Source organism: Lolium perenne, chromosome 6 (assembly GCF_019359855.2).
Source record: "Lolium perenne isolate Kyuss_39 chromosome 6, Kyuss_2.0, whole genome shotgun sequence".
NCBI classification, from domain to species: Eukaryota; Viridiplantae; Streptophyta; class Magnoliopsida; order Poales; family Poaceae; genus Lolium; species Lolium perenne.
Window position 1 is genome coordinate 176,003,300 of NC_067249.2, and position 17,433 is coordinate 176,020,732.

General features: G+C 44.1%; 3 protein-coding genes across 4 annotated transcripts; 1 reads left to right on the plus strand and 2 right to left on the minus strand.

Annotated features, from left to right (window-relative positions):
• The first annotated feature begins 5,267 nt into the window (after positions 1-5,267).
• Positions 5,268-6,043, plus strand: LOC127306883 (uncharacterized). The gene has a single exon (XM_051337584.2). It carries the CDS (start codon positions 5,313-5,315, stop codon positions 5,868-5,870), a length of 558 nt encoding a protein of 185 aa, XP_051193544.1. The 5' UTR covers positions 5,268-5,312; the 3' UTR covers positions 5,871-6,043.
• A 4,886-nt stretch (positions 6,044-10,929) lies between these two features.
• Positions 10,930-12,961, minus strand: LOC127309450 (histone-lysine N-methyltransferase, H3 lysine-9 specific SUVH5-like). The gene has a single exon (XM_051340309.2). The coding sequence runs from the start codon at positions 12,938-12,940 to the stop codon at positions 10,940-10,942; it is 2,001 nt and encodes a 666-aa protein (XP_051196269.1). The 5' UTR covers positions 12,941-12,961; the 3' UTR covers positions 10,930-10,939.
• Positions 12,962-13,559: 598 nt separating this feature from the next.
• On the minus strand, positions 13,560-16,521 carry LOC127306882 (uncharacterized). Of its 2 annotated transcripts, none has more exons than XM_051337583.2 (3): positions 16,057-16,521; positions 15,779-15,910; positions 13,560-13,947 (listed from the first exon to the last, which is right to left on the minus strand). In XM_051337583.2, exons 1-3 carry the CDS (start codon positions 16,151-16,153, stop codon positions 13,871-13,873), a joined length of 306 nt encoding a protein of 101 aa, XP_051193543.1. In that variant the 5' UTR covers positions 16,154-16,521; the 3' UTR covers positions 13,560-13,870. The 2 variants fall into 2 exon arrangements, with proteins under 2 accessions (XP_051193543.1, XP_051193542.1); XM_051337582.2 differs by having other exon boundaries at positions 15,779-15,934.
• Between the last annotated feature and the right edge of the window lie 912 nt (positions 16,522-17,433).

Consider the following 17,433-nt stretch of genomic DNA (forward strand, 5'->3'; position numbering starts at 1 on the left):
GCTGTTGGTGCGGCGCCTTTGTCTAGATTTTCCCTTTTAAATATAGGGGTCGCGGGGTTAGCTACTGCTGCATGCAAACTCGCATAACCACAGTTTGAGGCAACTGCATAACCACAGTAGCTAGTGTGCGGCGCTGCTAGGTACAATCTGGTAGCCAAGCCTAATTAAATTGGACATTCATGACTTCCAAAGTAGGATGCATAACCACAGTTTGAAGCAACTGGAATTTTCAAAGTCCATGAACACGGCACTGCCTAACACTACCATTTTTGGTACCAGCAGATATCTTATGTAATAAATAGACATAAATAGATATTAGTTCTCATTATTTGCCTAAAACAACTTGATAGGAATGGAGTCAAATAACATTACAGTAACTGGAATATGTCCCATAATTGAAGATCATTTTACATTCAAGAACAAATCATCAGTACTTCTTAATTCTCATCTGCGAGCTCTCCTCTCTGTGTACATGTCCTGAAATCATGTTGTGTGGAACCACACTGTTTGCAAACACGTATTTCTTTTCTCCCTATATCCAGTGGTTTTTGGAAAGCTTTCTTGCGTTTCCTACCCTTAGTGTTTGATACACGAGGATCTCGTATGTTGTTTGCTTGTGATGTTTCTGAAGGTTCTGCATCTGTGAATCCCCCATTGGGAGCTGTGGCAGTACTGTTATTCGCCGCAGATGTTGAGGAACCTGTTGATTTTCTTTTCTGGCATGGGGGCTTGCGTGCTCGGGGTCCAGTGCTTGGTACCTGTGGAGGAACTTGTTGTGTAGGACAATTTACCTGGGCTGTTTGGGTAGATGGATTTTCTGCAGGATCTGTAGCACTTGATGTAGCTACTTTTTTAGCTCTCTTTTCTGTTTCTCTTTTTAGTGCTGCCAAGTCTTTTTTCATAGCTTTCATGTGCATGCGAACTATCTTCCGGCCATCTTCTGTTTCATTCCCACACATTACAAGACCTTTGAACTCGTTGCAATTTACCGAAAGCCACATTTTCTTTCTTGATTCTTCTGGCATAACAGCTGGTTGTCCAGGAAGCTCTTCAACTAGATTTTCTTCTGCACTCCATGTCCATCTGCGGAGGACATATTTCAGTGGGAACTCACAGACTCCTAGCTGCACCATTGCCTGCAATTTTATGTCAAATTAGACATTTTTTCATCTTTTTTTCACCATTGAATTGAACACAAAGTATATCATGTTAAACGTTATCAAAGTACAGACTAAATGTATCAACGATTATGTTTTTTTACCTTGAGAATGTGACAACAGACTATGCCATCCCTTTCAAACTTGCAGCATGTGCATCTGTAATTCTCATTGGGAGGATCAGCATAGACTTCATAGGCTCTGTTGTGGTACTGTGGAACAAATTTTGTTATGCAGTAAACCTCATATCTGTTTTCACCTATTGGTTTTATGTTATACGACATGCTGGACTGCATTTCAAACTGAAATCTATGATAGATGTTTTTGGTGTACAGTTTTTCCACCTGCTGCTCTATTGGGTGCCAACACCACTTTTTAGCCGTTAGGAGGGATGAATCTGATTCTTCCTTGTTCTCTGCTTTCATAATTTTTGCTTGGATATCTTCGTACTGGTGAACGAACTCAATCACTGAGTTTGTGGAAGTTACGTACTTTTTCAGAACTGCATTGAAGCCTTCACTACGCTGAGTTGTCTGTAGGAAAGGATAGAACTTGTGTATAAAGTATGCAGGGACCCAGTTGCTTCTTTTTTTATACAGAGCTGCAATTTTCTCATGCCCTTGGATATTAAATTTGTTTATCATTAAGGTCCATCTTGTCTCAAACTCTTCCGGTGTTAAGCTACAGTTGATGCAATCATTCATCTCTTCCCGGAGCCCTGGTATCTTTGCAACAAACGGGCCAACCTCTTCTGTTGCTTTGTCTACAATATGCCATCTACAGTTTCGATGCGTTGTGTTTGGGAAGACCTTTTCCATTGCAGCACTCATAGAATCATCCTGGTCTGTTATCATGTTTGTTGGGGCAACTCCATCCATTGCAATCAGGAACGACTCGAAAAGCCATATGTAGCTCTCGCTAAGCTCATTCTTTAGGAAACCGCAACCTAGTTGAATCGACTGACCATGATTGTTTATTCCAATGAATGGTGCGAAAGGCATTTTGTATTTGTTTGTCATGTATGTTGCGTCGAAAGATATACAGTCATTGAAGGACTTGTATGCTTTTCTTGCAGCACTATCTACCCAAAACAAGTATTGGACACGGTCCTCATCATCCAGTTTGTATCGGTAGTAGAAATCCTTGTCTCGCAACTTCGTGGCCTCAAAGTATGCCATGGTATCCTGCATATCAGTATACTTGTTTTCTGCTCGTAGTGTTGATCTGAAATTTGCCAATTCTTTCGGGGTATATGGCACACCATCAATCGACTAAATGCAGCGTAGCCATCACTTGCATCATTCTGCTTGTTTCCATGTTAACCGAGTGTAGGATTCTAATGAAGTCTTGGTCTTCTTGTGGTATATCCTTGTGTGAGCGTAAGAAACCAGTCAAGGACCACTTTAACAGAAGGGGGTGATTGTGTTCATCACAGAATTCTGTCACTAACCAGCTTCCATTCCTGACCTTTAAAGCCATTCTAGCTGGACAGTCAGTCCTAACGTTGCTGTTCTTCATTCTTTCTGGCACAACTGGTTTAGGTTTTTGGGTATCTTCTTTTGTTTTTGCTTGGTGACCAGATTTGTGACAAACCATAGCTGCTCTTATTAGCTCACCAGTAACCTCAGATTTTTTTCTGTAATTGTACCTTATTCCAAAACCCCTCCTGCGTGCAAATGCCAAGTAGTGCCGCTGGGCATCTTCAAGTGTATCGAATCTCATGCTTGCAGTTGGCGCATGCGGGGTCGACACTACTTCTGGATTTGCTTCATTGCCAATGTTCTGTCCACGTGGAGGAGTGTGCTGACCACTGGATTCCGGAAGTGTAATCTCAGTGTATGCTGCCTCAGATGACAGAGCTATGGAGCTGGCCCCTTCATTGTGTGTTCCTGCAGAAAACAAATGCATTTTTTTAGTAATGAGTTACTGCCAGTATGTGGATGTACATAAAACAAGTGATTAGGCCAGGGAGCAATAATGTGGTAGTTCTTGTCTTCTTTTTGCAATTATAGGTGGAAGTTGTTTCTGTGGAAATCTATATGGTTGTTTTTCCTTTTTTGTCTACCAAATTATGGTGGAATCAAGGAGTCTGGTATTTGCTCATAATTAACATGGATACTGTTTGGTAGTTTATCTGGCAACTAACCTGGTAGTTTATTTGGCAACTAACCTGTTTTTGTAAGTAATTTTTGGTAGTTGCTTTGCCAATTTATATATCTTTTCTGCCATGTTTTTTCAATGTAGAGCAATGTATATGTGTGGTTTTTTGCTCTGTTCATACTGACCTGTCTTACTAGATCCTGCATGATCTGATAAAGTAGCTGCTGGCACTTCCATTTGTATATTCATGTTCATCTCCTTTTCTGCAACCTGCAACAAAGTTTGTTCAAAGTAGTCAGTTTTCTAATTCTTCCATGTTTACCTTGTCATGGTAATGCAGGAAGAAGATCTGATCCTTTTTCCAATGTTGATCAAAGTAAGGTGCAGAAAGAAGATCTGATCCCTTTTTCAAAGTTGATCAAAAGTAAGGTGCAGAAAAGCATGCAAGATTAATGTGGAGAACCAATATCTTGGCTAGTCAAGTTTCATTTTAGATTATGTGATGAGCCCTTATGTTTGTTCTACCAGATTTCTATTTTGTTGGGATTTGCTACATTTTTTCCCATCTATTTTGCTTGTTCATAGATACAGAATACCAGAAGTATTTATGAAGGTGATGATATTTCTTCAGTAACAAGTTATTTTTTATGGATCAACCTACTGTGTTCTTCTCTACAAGATGAGTTTTTCTAGCCGATTTTTGAGGTGTGAGACAAGGGAGGTGAAACATGACTACTTTTTCCCTGTGAAAGGTGCTCATACCTGTATTGGAATCTTCGAATTTTAGTGCTTGTAGACGTAGGAGGTCTTCAGTTTGTCTGCCATGGTTTTCCCCTTCTTCAGATCCCTGTTCCTCGTTCTCTCCTCCAAGATCTAGTTCTGGTTTCACGCTGATTTGTCTTGAGGAAGAAGAAGATCGACGGCGTAGGGACCACCTGGCTAATTAATGGGTGGGGCTGCTAGGAGAGCTGTCGGGAGGGAGGCATTTTCCAGCTTGCTACGCGCGCGCGCTCGATCCGTCACGTGGGTGGTCCCAGTCGATTTGTCTTGATTGAGAAGAAAACGCCGAACGTGGGTGGGCCCGGAATCCGTGGCACTGGGCAGGGGAGATGTGCTGCGCCAGCCTAACGTGGGTGGGCCCTGAATCCGTCGCACGGGCAGGGGATATGTGCGGCGCCGCCGCGTAGTCAAGTCCTTTAATGAAACCAGGGGTTCTAATCTACTCTCTTGCATCTAAAAAAAAGGAAGAGAGCAGCAGGAAACATAATACTCTTGCATTTCGCTTACCCGATGGTATACACAAGGCTCGTCCTTGCAAGACCACATGGTCAAAGTTATCGGCTAAGCTTCCCACTAACTTTGATGCCTGTTATCGTGGCCTTGCAGTGTGCGAAAGCAGAGATATCTTGGTCACTTGATTACGACCTTCAAATACGCCGACATTGCCATCTAATTGGAGTCGACCATTGAGTTGGTGCAGGGACTGAAGTGGACTGCGCCCGTGTTCAATTCCATATCGTTTCTCCCTTTCTTATTGCGGCCATTCTTGGTGCTCACGGGCGCGCGAGCTAGCTGCCTAGATATTTCCGTGTCATTGACAATCTTGGTTCATGCATCAACATTGAATGTGGGAATCGGACGGCCGTGGTCAAGCCGTGCCATCAACAAAAATTGCCAGCTTCAACAGCCACCAGATTCTTCATGTCACGGGGCTATCGCCAAAGGAATAACTCTAATAACAGTTCATGTTTCCTTTTCATGCAATTCCAGTGCGCCGCGAGCACATAGCTGCTTTTACGAGAGACTTTATTAAGTCGGCACAAAGGAGAGCGAGAAAGAGCGTACACGGCGTAGCCAAGCAAGCGACGAAAGCAGGGGCGAGGGGAGCAAATCGCTAGTGGTGCACGATCTGTTGCTAGGATCGATTGATCATCTATCCACCACTAGCGACACGCCCAGCAGTGCCTCATGATCTTGCGCTATAGCTATAAATAGAGGCCACGGGACATCCGCTGCAAGGAAGCACAAGACAAGCTTAATTAAGGAAGATATATCATGGAGGGAAGCTGTAAGCAATGGCAGCAACAGCTAGCGGCGCTTGTGCTCACGTTCCTCCTCCTTGCGCCTGCGTTGGTGCAGTGCGCGGCCGCCGAGGCCGACGGCGAGAAGGACGGGTTGGCGTCGCCGGGGAAGACGGTGCTCCCTGGATGGACAGGCGATTCGGGATCGGGCCAGGGGTCCAGCCCTGACGGGTCCTGGAAGTACGAGTGGGGCTGGGCTTCTGGGCCTGGTGGAAAGGGCTCCGGTTTCGGGTACGGTTACGGCGGCAGTGGTGATGCAGGTAGCGGCGGCGGAGGAGGTGATGGTGGCGGATCACGTGGTGGCAGTGGCAGTGGAGGCGGCGGAGGACGTGGAAGAGCGTCAGGTCTACGTAATCACGGATATGGTGGCCGTCCAGGTAACTATGGTGGCAATGATGCTGGGGGCTATAATGGCCAAGCCGGTGGAGAAGGAGCGTTCGGCGACGGAGATGGTGCCGCTGGCTGGAACAAGCGTGGCCGATTCCGCGGCGGAAGGGCACATAAGAAGCAGGACGATGGCGGCAAAAACTGAAACTGCCCGTCGTTGTTGCCTCTTGCCATGCAGACGCGGTTATTGACTGTCATGGCATACATAATAGTGCTAATATGGGTAAAGCAGTCTATGAAATAAAAGATGTACTCCTACCAGTAACTTATATTGTGTGTATATGTCGATATACATATTGGTGTTGAAGGTTCTCAAAATCTCGATCAATATTTTGGCATTGCTCTATATGTTCGTATGATGTTTTTGACTTCGATCACTTATGCATTTTACGTGACCGATGCCAATAGCACAATATAACAACAGGCTTTTTAAAGCTTGCGTTGGGTGACTGCAATTCGTGACAGCATAATCGATTTCTTGACCATACGATTTCTTTGCGAACGTGCACACCAAACACAGAGCGGTAGTGAGGCGGCATTGTCGAGTTTAGACCAAGCCAGAGGGGACAATAACACCGAGTCGATATGACATGGTAGCAACGATGGAGGTGAGTAGGAGGCGGGGATGCATTGGCCACAACCACGACATAGGTGAGTCTAGACCTAGCCGGAAACGGTAACACCGCTAAATGGAGGAATCTAAGGTTGAATGTTAAGGTTACGGGTTAGTTGAGGTGGACGATACACAGTTAAATGAGGCTACCACCTAAAATGGAAGCACAAATTCTGAGCGAGGGTGGCACATCTTTCACTCCGTAGATGTCAGCAAGAAACCCCGTTTGGAAGGAAATTTGAAAGCTTAAATTTCCAAGCAAGATCAAAATATTTATTTGCGCCCTTTGCATGGTATTATCCCCTGAAAATAGAGACCCGAAATCAAGAGAACACAAGTGTATGCATTGCATTCATGCATCAAAAACCCGAGTTCTTTAAATCTGTCAAACTGATCGATATTGGCCTTATCTTGATGGGAATTCACTTAGAACATTTACATGAGTACGATAAACTTCGACATGACCTTTGTTGATTTCAGATACTTTGGGTGAAGCAATTTGAATTCAATTCAAATGTGAACAAGGAGTTCAAATAAGAATTACAAATGAAATTTGAATTCAAAACTATAATATAAAATACAATATGTTAGATGAAAGGAAATTACAATATATAAAGAATTGAATACTTATTACATACCATCGTCTTGTTACTTACAAGTCACATAAATAGAAGTGAAGAGAAGAATCAAATATTACAAGTAAATCTTTACTCACATAAGAATTTTTACCACATATTGAAATCTTACAAGCTGTAAAAGAAATATAGACATGTTACAAAAAGGAAATAAAAGAATTTCTAAATCTAAACTAGATCATCTGAAATCTTCTAATTCTTGATTCCCTAAAAAATAGATAACAAAGACTAAAGAAAATGTTTGTTAGGATTAAAATGTATGTATCTCCGGGGAAGTTGAAAATTAGTGTACGAGTTGATCAAGTTTAGCAGATAGTTAAGCATCAGAAAGGTAACAAATGACAACTGGAGAAAAGGGAGGCACCAAGGAGGCATCATCTTAGGCAACCACGGATCTTATCTTTATTCAACGGCAATAATGTATTCAAGGGGCAACCAAGTAAACGCATGCAACAATTTTATCAAAAGTCCAAAACCAAATAGCACTAGCTCCATATTTACAAGTCCACATATTTTTAAATCAGTGATTCACCATTGACATTAGATAGTCAATATGAATCATTAGCGATACAAGTTAAGCCGGTAGTTATAGTGCAATTCCCACATACTAACATCCAATGTAAATTATCCACTCGTTAACAGTAAAATAAAGGACAAGTATAGGATCAGAGCAACCTGACATTGCTTGCTCAAGGAGGAAGAGAAAGGAATGCTGTTCTCATGCACTAGATAGGGAAACACACATACATACACAAACAACACTACCACTGCATGCACAAGATGTGCTGTCAGCTATACACCAACAGTTCATCAGTATATAAATAGGACAACGGTAGTACTAGCAAAGATTCTTGCGCACCACACCAATTAATAGCACCACAAATTTCTCAAACCATCCAAAGAAAGATCAATAACTATCTGAGCCCACAAACACAATAGCAATTCTGTTGTACATCATTTGTACAAGCGCAAGATCAACCACTAGATCAATGGGAAACATATCCTTAAGTTTAGGAGTAGTCTACGACAAGATGCATGGTATACCAAAAACCAGAGGACCAAGCATCAACAAGGCCAAGCTATAGAGTTCAGCAGGTAGAAACCAACATTTAAATCAATAGATCATGCAAAATATGTTCTTAGCTTTTGCATAGCTACACCAGAAAATAAGGGGAATAATACGCAACACTTAAATCCAACCACTCTGCAACTGGAACTAGTCTAGGAGGATTAGAAGGAACTATTCCTCTCAGATATGCATAGTGGTGCTATTCTAACTCATCACAGAGATTAGGAAAGCTACACAGTAGTATCTATTCTTCATATTAATTTTTGCCTGAGCCAATTGCATCATTTGTCCGTGTAGTCGGAACTAGGGTCCCCACTACGCCTGCCACACTGGCCACGCTCAAGGGACCTCCGGAGGCGCCTTGCGCGCCCCCGACCAGCCTCAAGACAAGAAGATGGATTTCTACAGGGACGTGGGCCCACACTTCGCTCCGGGAGGATGCCCCTTCCCGGATAACCTTGCCGGGCGATCATCTCGCCCGCGTGATGCCCCTTCCCAGGGATGTATGTTGGACATCTGACGACGATCACTTGTCGGCGCCATGATGGTCAGCAGGCCTCCGTCCCATCCCATCGAAGCTCTGGAGGATGGAAGCGCAAGCAAGCAACCGCAGGCCCGCGACACCGCCCCGCCCCCACAGCGGGAGAAGGACACATGTAACGTATGCAGTTGCCCTCTATGCTGTCCCCTTGGCCTATAAAAGGAGGGCAGTGAGATAGTAGCATTTTTTAGGCTCGGGGGAAGGAGAAGAAAAGAGCTAGAACGGAGGCGTTGGAAGTGGGAGTCTCAACTCCTTGTGTAATATGTTCATCATCATCATCAAGGAAAATAAGACAAGCATGACGTAGGGGTTTTGCATTCGTGCGCCCTAAACCTGGGTAAATACTTGTTTCTCTGTGTTGTGCTTGATCCTGTGTGCTTCGCCCAGTGCCCTCTAGCCGAACCTAAAAATGAATGTAAACTCCCGATGTCCGCAGTTTATAGAAGGCGACATCATTGGCCAAGCTACACAATCAAGCACAAGTATTTGTTCTCATCTAATGTACACATTACACTGACAAATATGTCTGGATGAATGAATCATCCAAACAGGGACACACGACAAACTAGTAGAGCCGCCAGGATTTAAGCGACATGTGCCATCAAGATTCAAACCGCATGTTCCATCAAGATTCGCACCCTACATTTTCTTGTAACTCGAAACTACCTATAAATGGCACCTCCTATATTTAGCTCATAGATAATTTAATATTATTATGTAAGTAATACTATACTTGTGTCTGGAACTTAATGCATTTCAAAATTCATTTTCTGAAGGCATAAATGATGACAATGTTTACGTGTTGTATCAAGACCTAATGCAAGCCTGAATAAATCACGACAATCACACTAACTCCATGTACGCATTAATCTGAGAGAGAACAAAGAGTATGATAATACCTAAGCTAATGAAGATAGTGACATTTTGTAGATCATTGCTGAAATTATTTCTATATCTATCAAAAGAAAAAAATTCGCATGAGGAAAGAACTAAAACAATACAATGCCCTTGGTGCAAACTAATGAAATCAACTCAGGTAAAAAAACTAATGAAATCAACTGTTTGTATTGAAATACAAGTACGAATGCATGTGGGTGAGAACCATGACATACAGGCATGAATGTTTTAGCATCTAAAACGATTTTGCACATATACATCACATTGAGTATTTCTAGCAGCCCACGTTCTATCTGAGCTCACCGAATAGACCTTAGGTTTGGTCTCCCTCGCAATAACCAAGTCTTCTTTTTTACTTTCATACTTGCATGCCAGATGATCACTAGAGCCAATCTGGAAGCTTTAATTTCTTTACTGTGTACTCTGTAAGTATATGGGTAGTTATGGAACCGCCAATAGCTCTATGCCAAATTTATTGTACAGACGTTAATTTGTACTTCTTGCTCGTGAACTTTTGTCCAGTTTTTCAAAGAAAGAGCCGATCAACTTAATCCAAACTAATTATCTTGAGATGTTAATAGATGGGTCAGTCATTTAGAGCTTGAGCACCAAGTTTTAGGATTTCCTCAATAAAGGAAGCATAGCATCTGTTAGTCAGACCCGTTCTTTAGATCCATGTAACAGGCTATCTCTGTTTCATAAAAAAAAAAGTATAATTTTTTTTCTGAGGTCAAACGATGCAAAGTTTGACCAAGAATTTTGAAAGAACTATCAACAATTGTGATACTATATAGATATAATATGAAAACATATTTTAAAATGTATCTAATACAATTGATTTGAAATTGTACAAATTGATACTTTGTTTCTAAAAGTTTAGCCAAGTTGACGTGCTAAAATTTATAGGCCTTCATGAAACTGAGGTAGTAGTGAACACCCGAAATTAAGATAACCAACAAGCGTAAACACCCAATTGGTGGATGAACCATGGGTTCCCGTAACAAGAACCATTGTAATACAAAAACATGGACGTTCACATATGATGATTTCAGTTGGTTTTCGAGCAATATGCCATCTTTTTGTGAAATTGAATTATTAAAAATAGTTAGCGAACCTCAAGATTAGACACACTCATGCTCGCTTACAGAAGTTAGGATTGTAGATGGTCGACAAATGGTGTAGTAGCATACAAGGTCATAATCAAGTCTAAAAATATTGAAAGCATTGGCATGACTTGACACTAGCGTATTTTTCAAATCCAAATATAGTACAACCAAATTTCCAATCCAAATTTGACTCACTCATTAAAAAAAGTTACAAATCCATTCATAAAGAGGTTTAGGATATTAAATGAAGAAAATGGACTATCTCATATCTAAATATCAAAAAGCCAACTAGAGCTTAAGAGAGAAAAGTGTCACCAGCACTAGGAAGTGTTATCATTGTAGTGCAACTAAGTTTAGTACAGCCATCCGTTGCACTCGGATGACCCACATAAACATTTTTTCTTCTTGATGTTACCTTGGGGGTCACGGACACCATCTATGGTATAATTATAGTCATATGATAGCGGTTGGAGCGGAGGAATATCCACATCAGCAAAGAGCGCGATGTGAGGCATACTCTTATTGTCGTGGTCATAGAGCACATTTTGTGAAAAAAGGTTGCCGCTGCAGCTATGGTTGATGAACCTCGCAAAGTTGCCGGATTTTAGAGCATCCACAGCAATGTCATTTACTTCACCTTCTTGAGGACCACTTCGAAGCGAGGGAATAGTCTTTAATAAGTTGTCCCAACGAGATACATTATAATAGTTGTGACCAATATTGAACAAGTACTCGTCATTTTCCGTCTTCTCAGCATCTTCATCCTTCACTAACTCTCCTGTGTATTCACACACAAAACTTCCGTTGGGTATAAAATCAAGGGTTCGCACTCCCCATCCCATTGATTTCGTCTTGAAGACTTGAAGGCGAAACTTGATTCCACGTTGGCTGACTCTGTTGTGACAGGTTGGAGGGCACTTGCATGAAGGCCCACACTCATAAACAAGAGGTTTTTCCCCAAAGGTTCTACCATTTTTGCTGAAGGGGATCTTCCCTCCATTTTTCACGGCACATGCACACTTTGGAGAGTTCAAACATCCACCAACGCAATCACAGCCTGATGGAGGCTCTAGCTGATAGTTTATGGGATATTGCATGTGTGAAATGTAGGAAAATGGCATCGGGTACTCATTCGATACGGAGTTGATGGCGGATATAGGGATATTCTCGAGACCTGCCGATATATCTACGACAAAAGTGCCATTGGATGGTGGTTCTGCCATTCGTTTTTTCACAAGCTCTTGAATGTCGATATGTGGTTGCCCTGGCATTCTTCTAAGATGAAAAGTATTAACAAATTGGTCTTCGGTAATCTTCTCTCGGCAGAATTTCTCGACTAAATACAAACCACCATAAACATAATACGTATCCCCTTCAAACCGAGAATGTTCACCCAGATGAGCCATAGACCTGTAAATAACACGAACTTGTGTTTTATTATCCATACTCCGCTTCAGTGCCATGTCTGTGCCTTCCATCTTCTGGTCGGCGGTGGCAGCCGTTGATCCAACATGCAACAAGAAATCCAGATTGTGATTTAGGGCAGAATGCTGCACGTACGACACAATGCTAACGGCCAGACATGCCCTGCCCTTTTTGATGTAATCAACACACGACTCTTGCGAACGGTGGAGACCAACTAGGAACAACTCCTTGTTAGAATCAAACACATCGCCAACCTGAACTCCAGGCAGGCTACCCTCGTACCTCTTGTCACCGTGTTCAACACAGAACCTCTCCCTGAAGACTTGGAAAGCCCCAAGATCGTCATGTGTAGTGCCATCTTCTTGCTCTCTGCGCTTGTTCTTTTCTTCCTCCAGGAGAGTTTTGTAAATCACCCTGAACTCGTGCAGAGAAGCCATGACACTTTCTCTAGTGATGGAAACTCTGTTCTTTGGAGTAATCTTCTTCTCTTTGGGTACAGAAGAAGAAGCAGATCCCGTCTGAACTTGCGCGGCAGCAGAAAATTGGACACGAGATCGTTTACGTGCAGTTGCCGGAGCGCACTGCATGGAACCATCTTCGAACTTGGATGATCCTCTTGTTCCAGGTGGTCCATCAGATCCATTATTAATAATGGGGCTTAAACCCTGTGACGATGACCACGTCCGCTTGTACCCAATCTGGAATCTCCATGGCACCAAGGCTTTACGCCCCTTGCGGCAGCCTGTTGCTGCGCCGCCACCACATGTACCGAAACCTATTGATTTGCTATCTCTCGGTGGTGAATTTTCCTTCCCCATAGCGGGATTGAGCTGAAAAACCTGCGGATTGGCACCTCTCTCGGAAGCGTGCTTACCATCAGAACGGCCGCACGTCATAGTCTCCGCACCAGGCACGCTCCCACCTTCCATCGTCTTGCACGGTCAGATGAGATCAAACCAGCATCGCCAGAGACCTACACGCATCGGCATTGCATTGAGGTGTCACAGAAAATTGCGTGGAAAGGACCGCGGAGCAGGAGAGCCGAGCGTCGGCGGCCGTGCTGTAGATACATACATACCTGAAGGAAACGGAGGAGGATGGGAGATCTGCGTGTCTGGTTGCCGGCATGGTGGCGTGACCTGGATCGAGGTTTTGAGTGCGGCTGTGGATCGGAATTGCCCGATGTGGCCCCTAAACTTACGGGGGAGATCAGCTCCCGGAGATCGTGATGGATATATATATGCTTATGAATTGGAGTGAAATTCGGACGAGCTACGGACTACCATATATGCTCAGTATTTTTTCATCGTATACCAAGCGAATAGGTAAAAGAGGCGGGGATGGTGGGCTTTCTGAACCGTGCTAAGCCTTGACTTCCCTGTCACCCTGTGCTGCGGCTTCACTTTCCCGGACGGGGCTTCCCTGTGCCCCGAGCGTGCGACCATCCGTGCGACGGCGCGCGTGGACGGCATCGCGCGGCTGTGCGTCTTGCGGCCCCAGCTCCGTATATTTTTTGAAAAAAAAAACAGAACGATGCAGCTCAGTCCGTATCTTTCTCCTCCTCTGTACTGATTCCCTCCGTAATACTCGCTTATAATTAATACTCGCGCGGGAAGAATCTACAAAATAGGCAGCTACGCGCCAAAACTAATCTGCCGCTAGTGAAATTAGAGAAGGACAATCTGGATGAAGCAATCTACAGAGCTGAAACATAACAACCAGGACGGGTCAACCACGCCAAAGTACATCCAATCTCTCCTCTCCAATTGAATAGTGCCTCCCATCCCTGATGGCTTCTTCAAGGACTAACCAGGGTGAATCAAATGTAAATTCTGCTGTCTCACCAATAGTAAGTAATCTCACTCCATTCTTCTTGATGAATCACACGCAAATTCTCCAAATCCGTTTTTAACGGATTGTGCAAGTGCTTCCCATCCTGAAATGAAAAAACTCAGTTTAGATATGCTGATCATCTAATCAAATATAGAGGTCCATGTCATGTTGTATAGACTTTACAGACAAACCATGTAAGAGGGAATAAGTAGGAACTGGATCCTTGGGATAGCCACATATTTGTATGAACTAAACTGATTTTTTTCAAACTGAACTAAACTGAATATTAATTGATATAGGATGTGGAGGAAAATGCAGCAGATCCCACTGATGGCAGGGTACCAAAAGTAGGCATGCAATTTTTATCAGAAGATGAAGCTTATTCCTTCTATAACAAGTATGCTGAAACTATAGGTTTTAGCATTAGAAGAAGTAGTGGCCATAAAATGAAGAACTCCTGTACAATGCAACAACGGACATTTACATGCTCTCGCCAAGGTATGTGCTATATGCATTTTTATGATTGCGATCATATTTTGATGCAATAATAAAATTACTTCAACTTATAGGCTATCGTGGGGATGATAAAAGAGAGGATACATTCAGTTATAGCAGGTCTGAAACACGATGTGGATGTACCGCCCGTATGAAGATAAGCTTTAGAAGTGGATTTTATTATGTGTATGAATTTGAGGCTTCACATAACCACATTCTTGCTCCTGGAACCATGACCCACTTTTTGAGATCCCAGAGAAAAGTAACAGAAGCGCAAATAGCAAATGCAGAGGTTGCAAAGTCTGTAGGTATTTCAACTAAAGCAACAATCGATCTGATGGCTAAACAAGCAGGTGGAATTGAAAACCTTGGTTGTACACGTGAAGATATAAAAAATCGGTTGTATTCAATGAGAACGATACAAGCAAAGGAAGGTGACACCGGGGGAGTGTTAGAATACATGGAGAAGAAGGTATCGGAAGATGTCAATTTCTTCTATTCAATTCAGGTGGATGAGGATGATTTGATAACCAACATTTTTTGGGCTGACTCCAAAATGGTCTCTGACTATGCAATGTTTGGTGATGTTATATGCTTTGACACCACATACAGGAAACTAGATGATGGACGTCCGTTTGGTTTGATAGTTGGTGTAAATAATCACAAGAAAACTGTTGTCTTGGGTGCTGCACTTCTATATGATGAAACCGCTGAAAGTTTTGCTTGGCTTTTTAGAACTTTTTTGAAAGTTATGTCAGGAAAACATCCACGGACAATTCTGACCGATGAAGATGCAGCAATGGGAAAGGCGATTAGTGAAGTCCTAATTTATACTATACATAGATTGTGTGTGTGGCATATGAATCAAAATGCTTGCAAGCACCTTGGTGGAGTCGTCAAAGATTATAAGAAGTTCAATGTTGATTTTCAGCATTGTATCTATGATATAGAGGAGGAAGATGAATTTATAAGTACAGCTATTCGCAACCGCAGAACTATGCTCTGGATCCCTTGCTGCAAGGGACAATTGGGACTTCTGCCTCTAGTTTGATGACAAAACAAAATCAAGCATTCTTCGATCAACCAAAGCCAACATAATTTGTTTTCACAGTTTTATCTGATGTAACTTCCAAGCTGAAGTGAATTTTATTAGAACCTGCTGAGCACTACTAGAACTTGCTTCAGTGAGAGAATAGTGTTTTGCATGTCAAGAATAGGTAAAACCACACGTGCTACCTCAATCCAGTTTATGTTCGTAAGAAGTTCAGTGTGTATATATGCCCACGACCACATCTCATCCTCACAGAACATTTTTATTCATCATACTTTTTCTACTCCTTAAACATAGAAATTTTTGCAGAAGTGGATAATGACATGCGTTCACCAACTATCCGGACTGTTTGTCCCCAAGATCAACAAACGAAGAAATAGAATTTTACCTGTGTCCGGGCGTGCTAAGTCCCCGAGATGTTGCCTGGCAGCTTTCTTCCCGACGGCACCAACGATTGCAGTCTGGCGCTCACTAGATTGCCCGTGGCAGCCCACTGCATCTTCTTTCCATCGATTAAATCCTGGGTGTGTTGTGATCAAAACAACTATGCATTTGTGAATTCTAACTGGGAAATAAGAATCAACGTTTCCGTAAACCAGCTCAACTAAAAATTTCGTGTACATTACAACCGAACTGAAGCAATTCATAGATTGCAAAGCTGTTTACCTCTGTCAGCGACGAGGTCCTCCTTAGTCAGGGGGCTGGCCGCCTCGCTGCGGCGTGCCTGGCCGCCTCCCGACGCTGCGCCTAGCCGCCGCGGCATCTCCTCCACCTCGCCGGCGCCGCGGGGAGTGAGACCAGCGGTTACCCCGCTAGGCGCCTGCTCTAGCTTCACGGGATGCCTTCCGCCGAGAACATCCGGCCTACCGCCAGCCTAATTCGCAAGGGAGCAACAGGCCGGCGTGTGAGGAGCAGAGGCGCCGTCGCGCTCATCAAGGTCGAGGCAGCAGCAGCACATCCCTGAGACTGGGGCGGCGAAGCGGCCGAGATCCATCGAGGGGTTGCGGCTGGAGACCGGAAGTCGGGGGTCAGGAGCACGGCGGCACACGGTCAGAGGTCTCCGCCCAGCTTCCGCCGCTTGAGTTCTTGCTCGAGCTCACTTCACAGGGGATGGATACAGAACGGGGAAGATAAGAGCATCCCAGCCGTTGGGGCTCCCAGCCGAAATCCGGCGTTAGTTATCGCCAGATGGATGTATTTTGTGGCCTGGGGAGGCCCATTTTCCCAGCCGCGAGCCCATGGTCGCGCACCCACCGCGTGCATAGCGACGGCGCAGTCCGGGAAGGGCAATCGTCGGAGTGCCCTCGACGCATTGAACCGTCGCAAAGTGGTCTGGAGAGCCCAAACGACTCGTCGGGAACGGCCGAAGTGGCCTCGATGCGAGAACCGCCGTAATGGAGCACGAACTCCGCGGAAGAGCAACCGCCGCTCTCTTCGTCGAGAGACCTATATATACGGTTTACGACGGCCGACGCCATTCATCTGTTCTCTCCTCACCATCCTCCGTCAACCATGAGCGATCTCTCTTGGCCATCGGACACCGACAGCGAGGGGAAGCCGCCTGGATGGCGCCATTGGTGGGATAAAGCTGCATCGTCCAGCAGCGACGATTCCCCCCCGCCGGCCAGCGAGGACGACGAGGAGGAGGACGAAGGGGCCAAGGAGCAGGCCGAGGAAGAGGCCGAGGAAAAGGAGGAGGAGGAGGACGAGGAGGACGACGAAGAGGCTGAGGACACTGACGAGGAGGAGGACCCAAGTTCCTCCGACGAGGAGGTGACGAGCCGGAAGCGTCGCCGCCCCAACGATGAGGCGGGGCCATCTAGGAAGAAGAAGTAGTTTAAATTTGTTTTCAAGTTTTTATATGTAATTTTTATGTTCATTCGAATTATATTCGAAATATATATAATCTATCTATGTTGCACCACTTGAGAGTTCAAAGCTTTCGTTCGACGAGGGTATTGCCGTAGATCGGGAAGACGTAGATCGGGAAGACGAGGGTATTGCCGTACAAACCCAGGCCATTGTCGCCGACAAGTTGGGGCC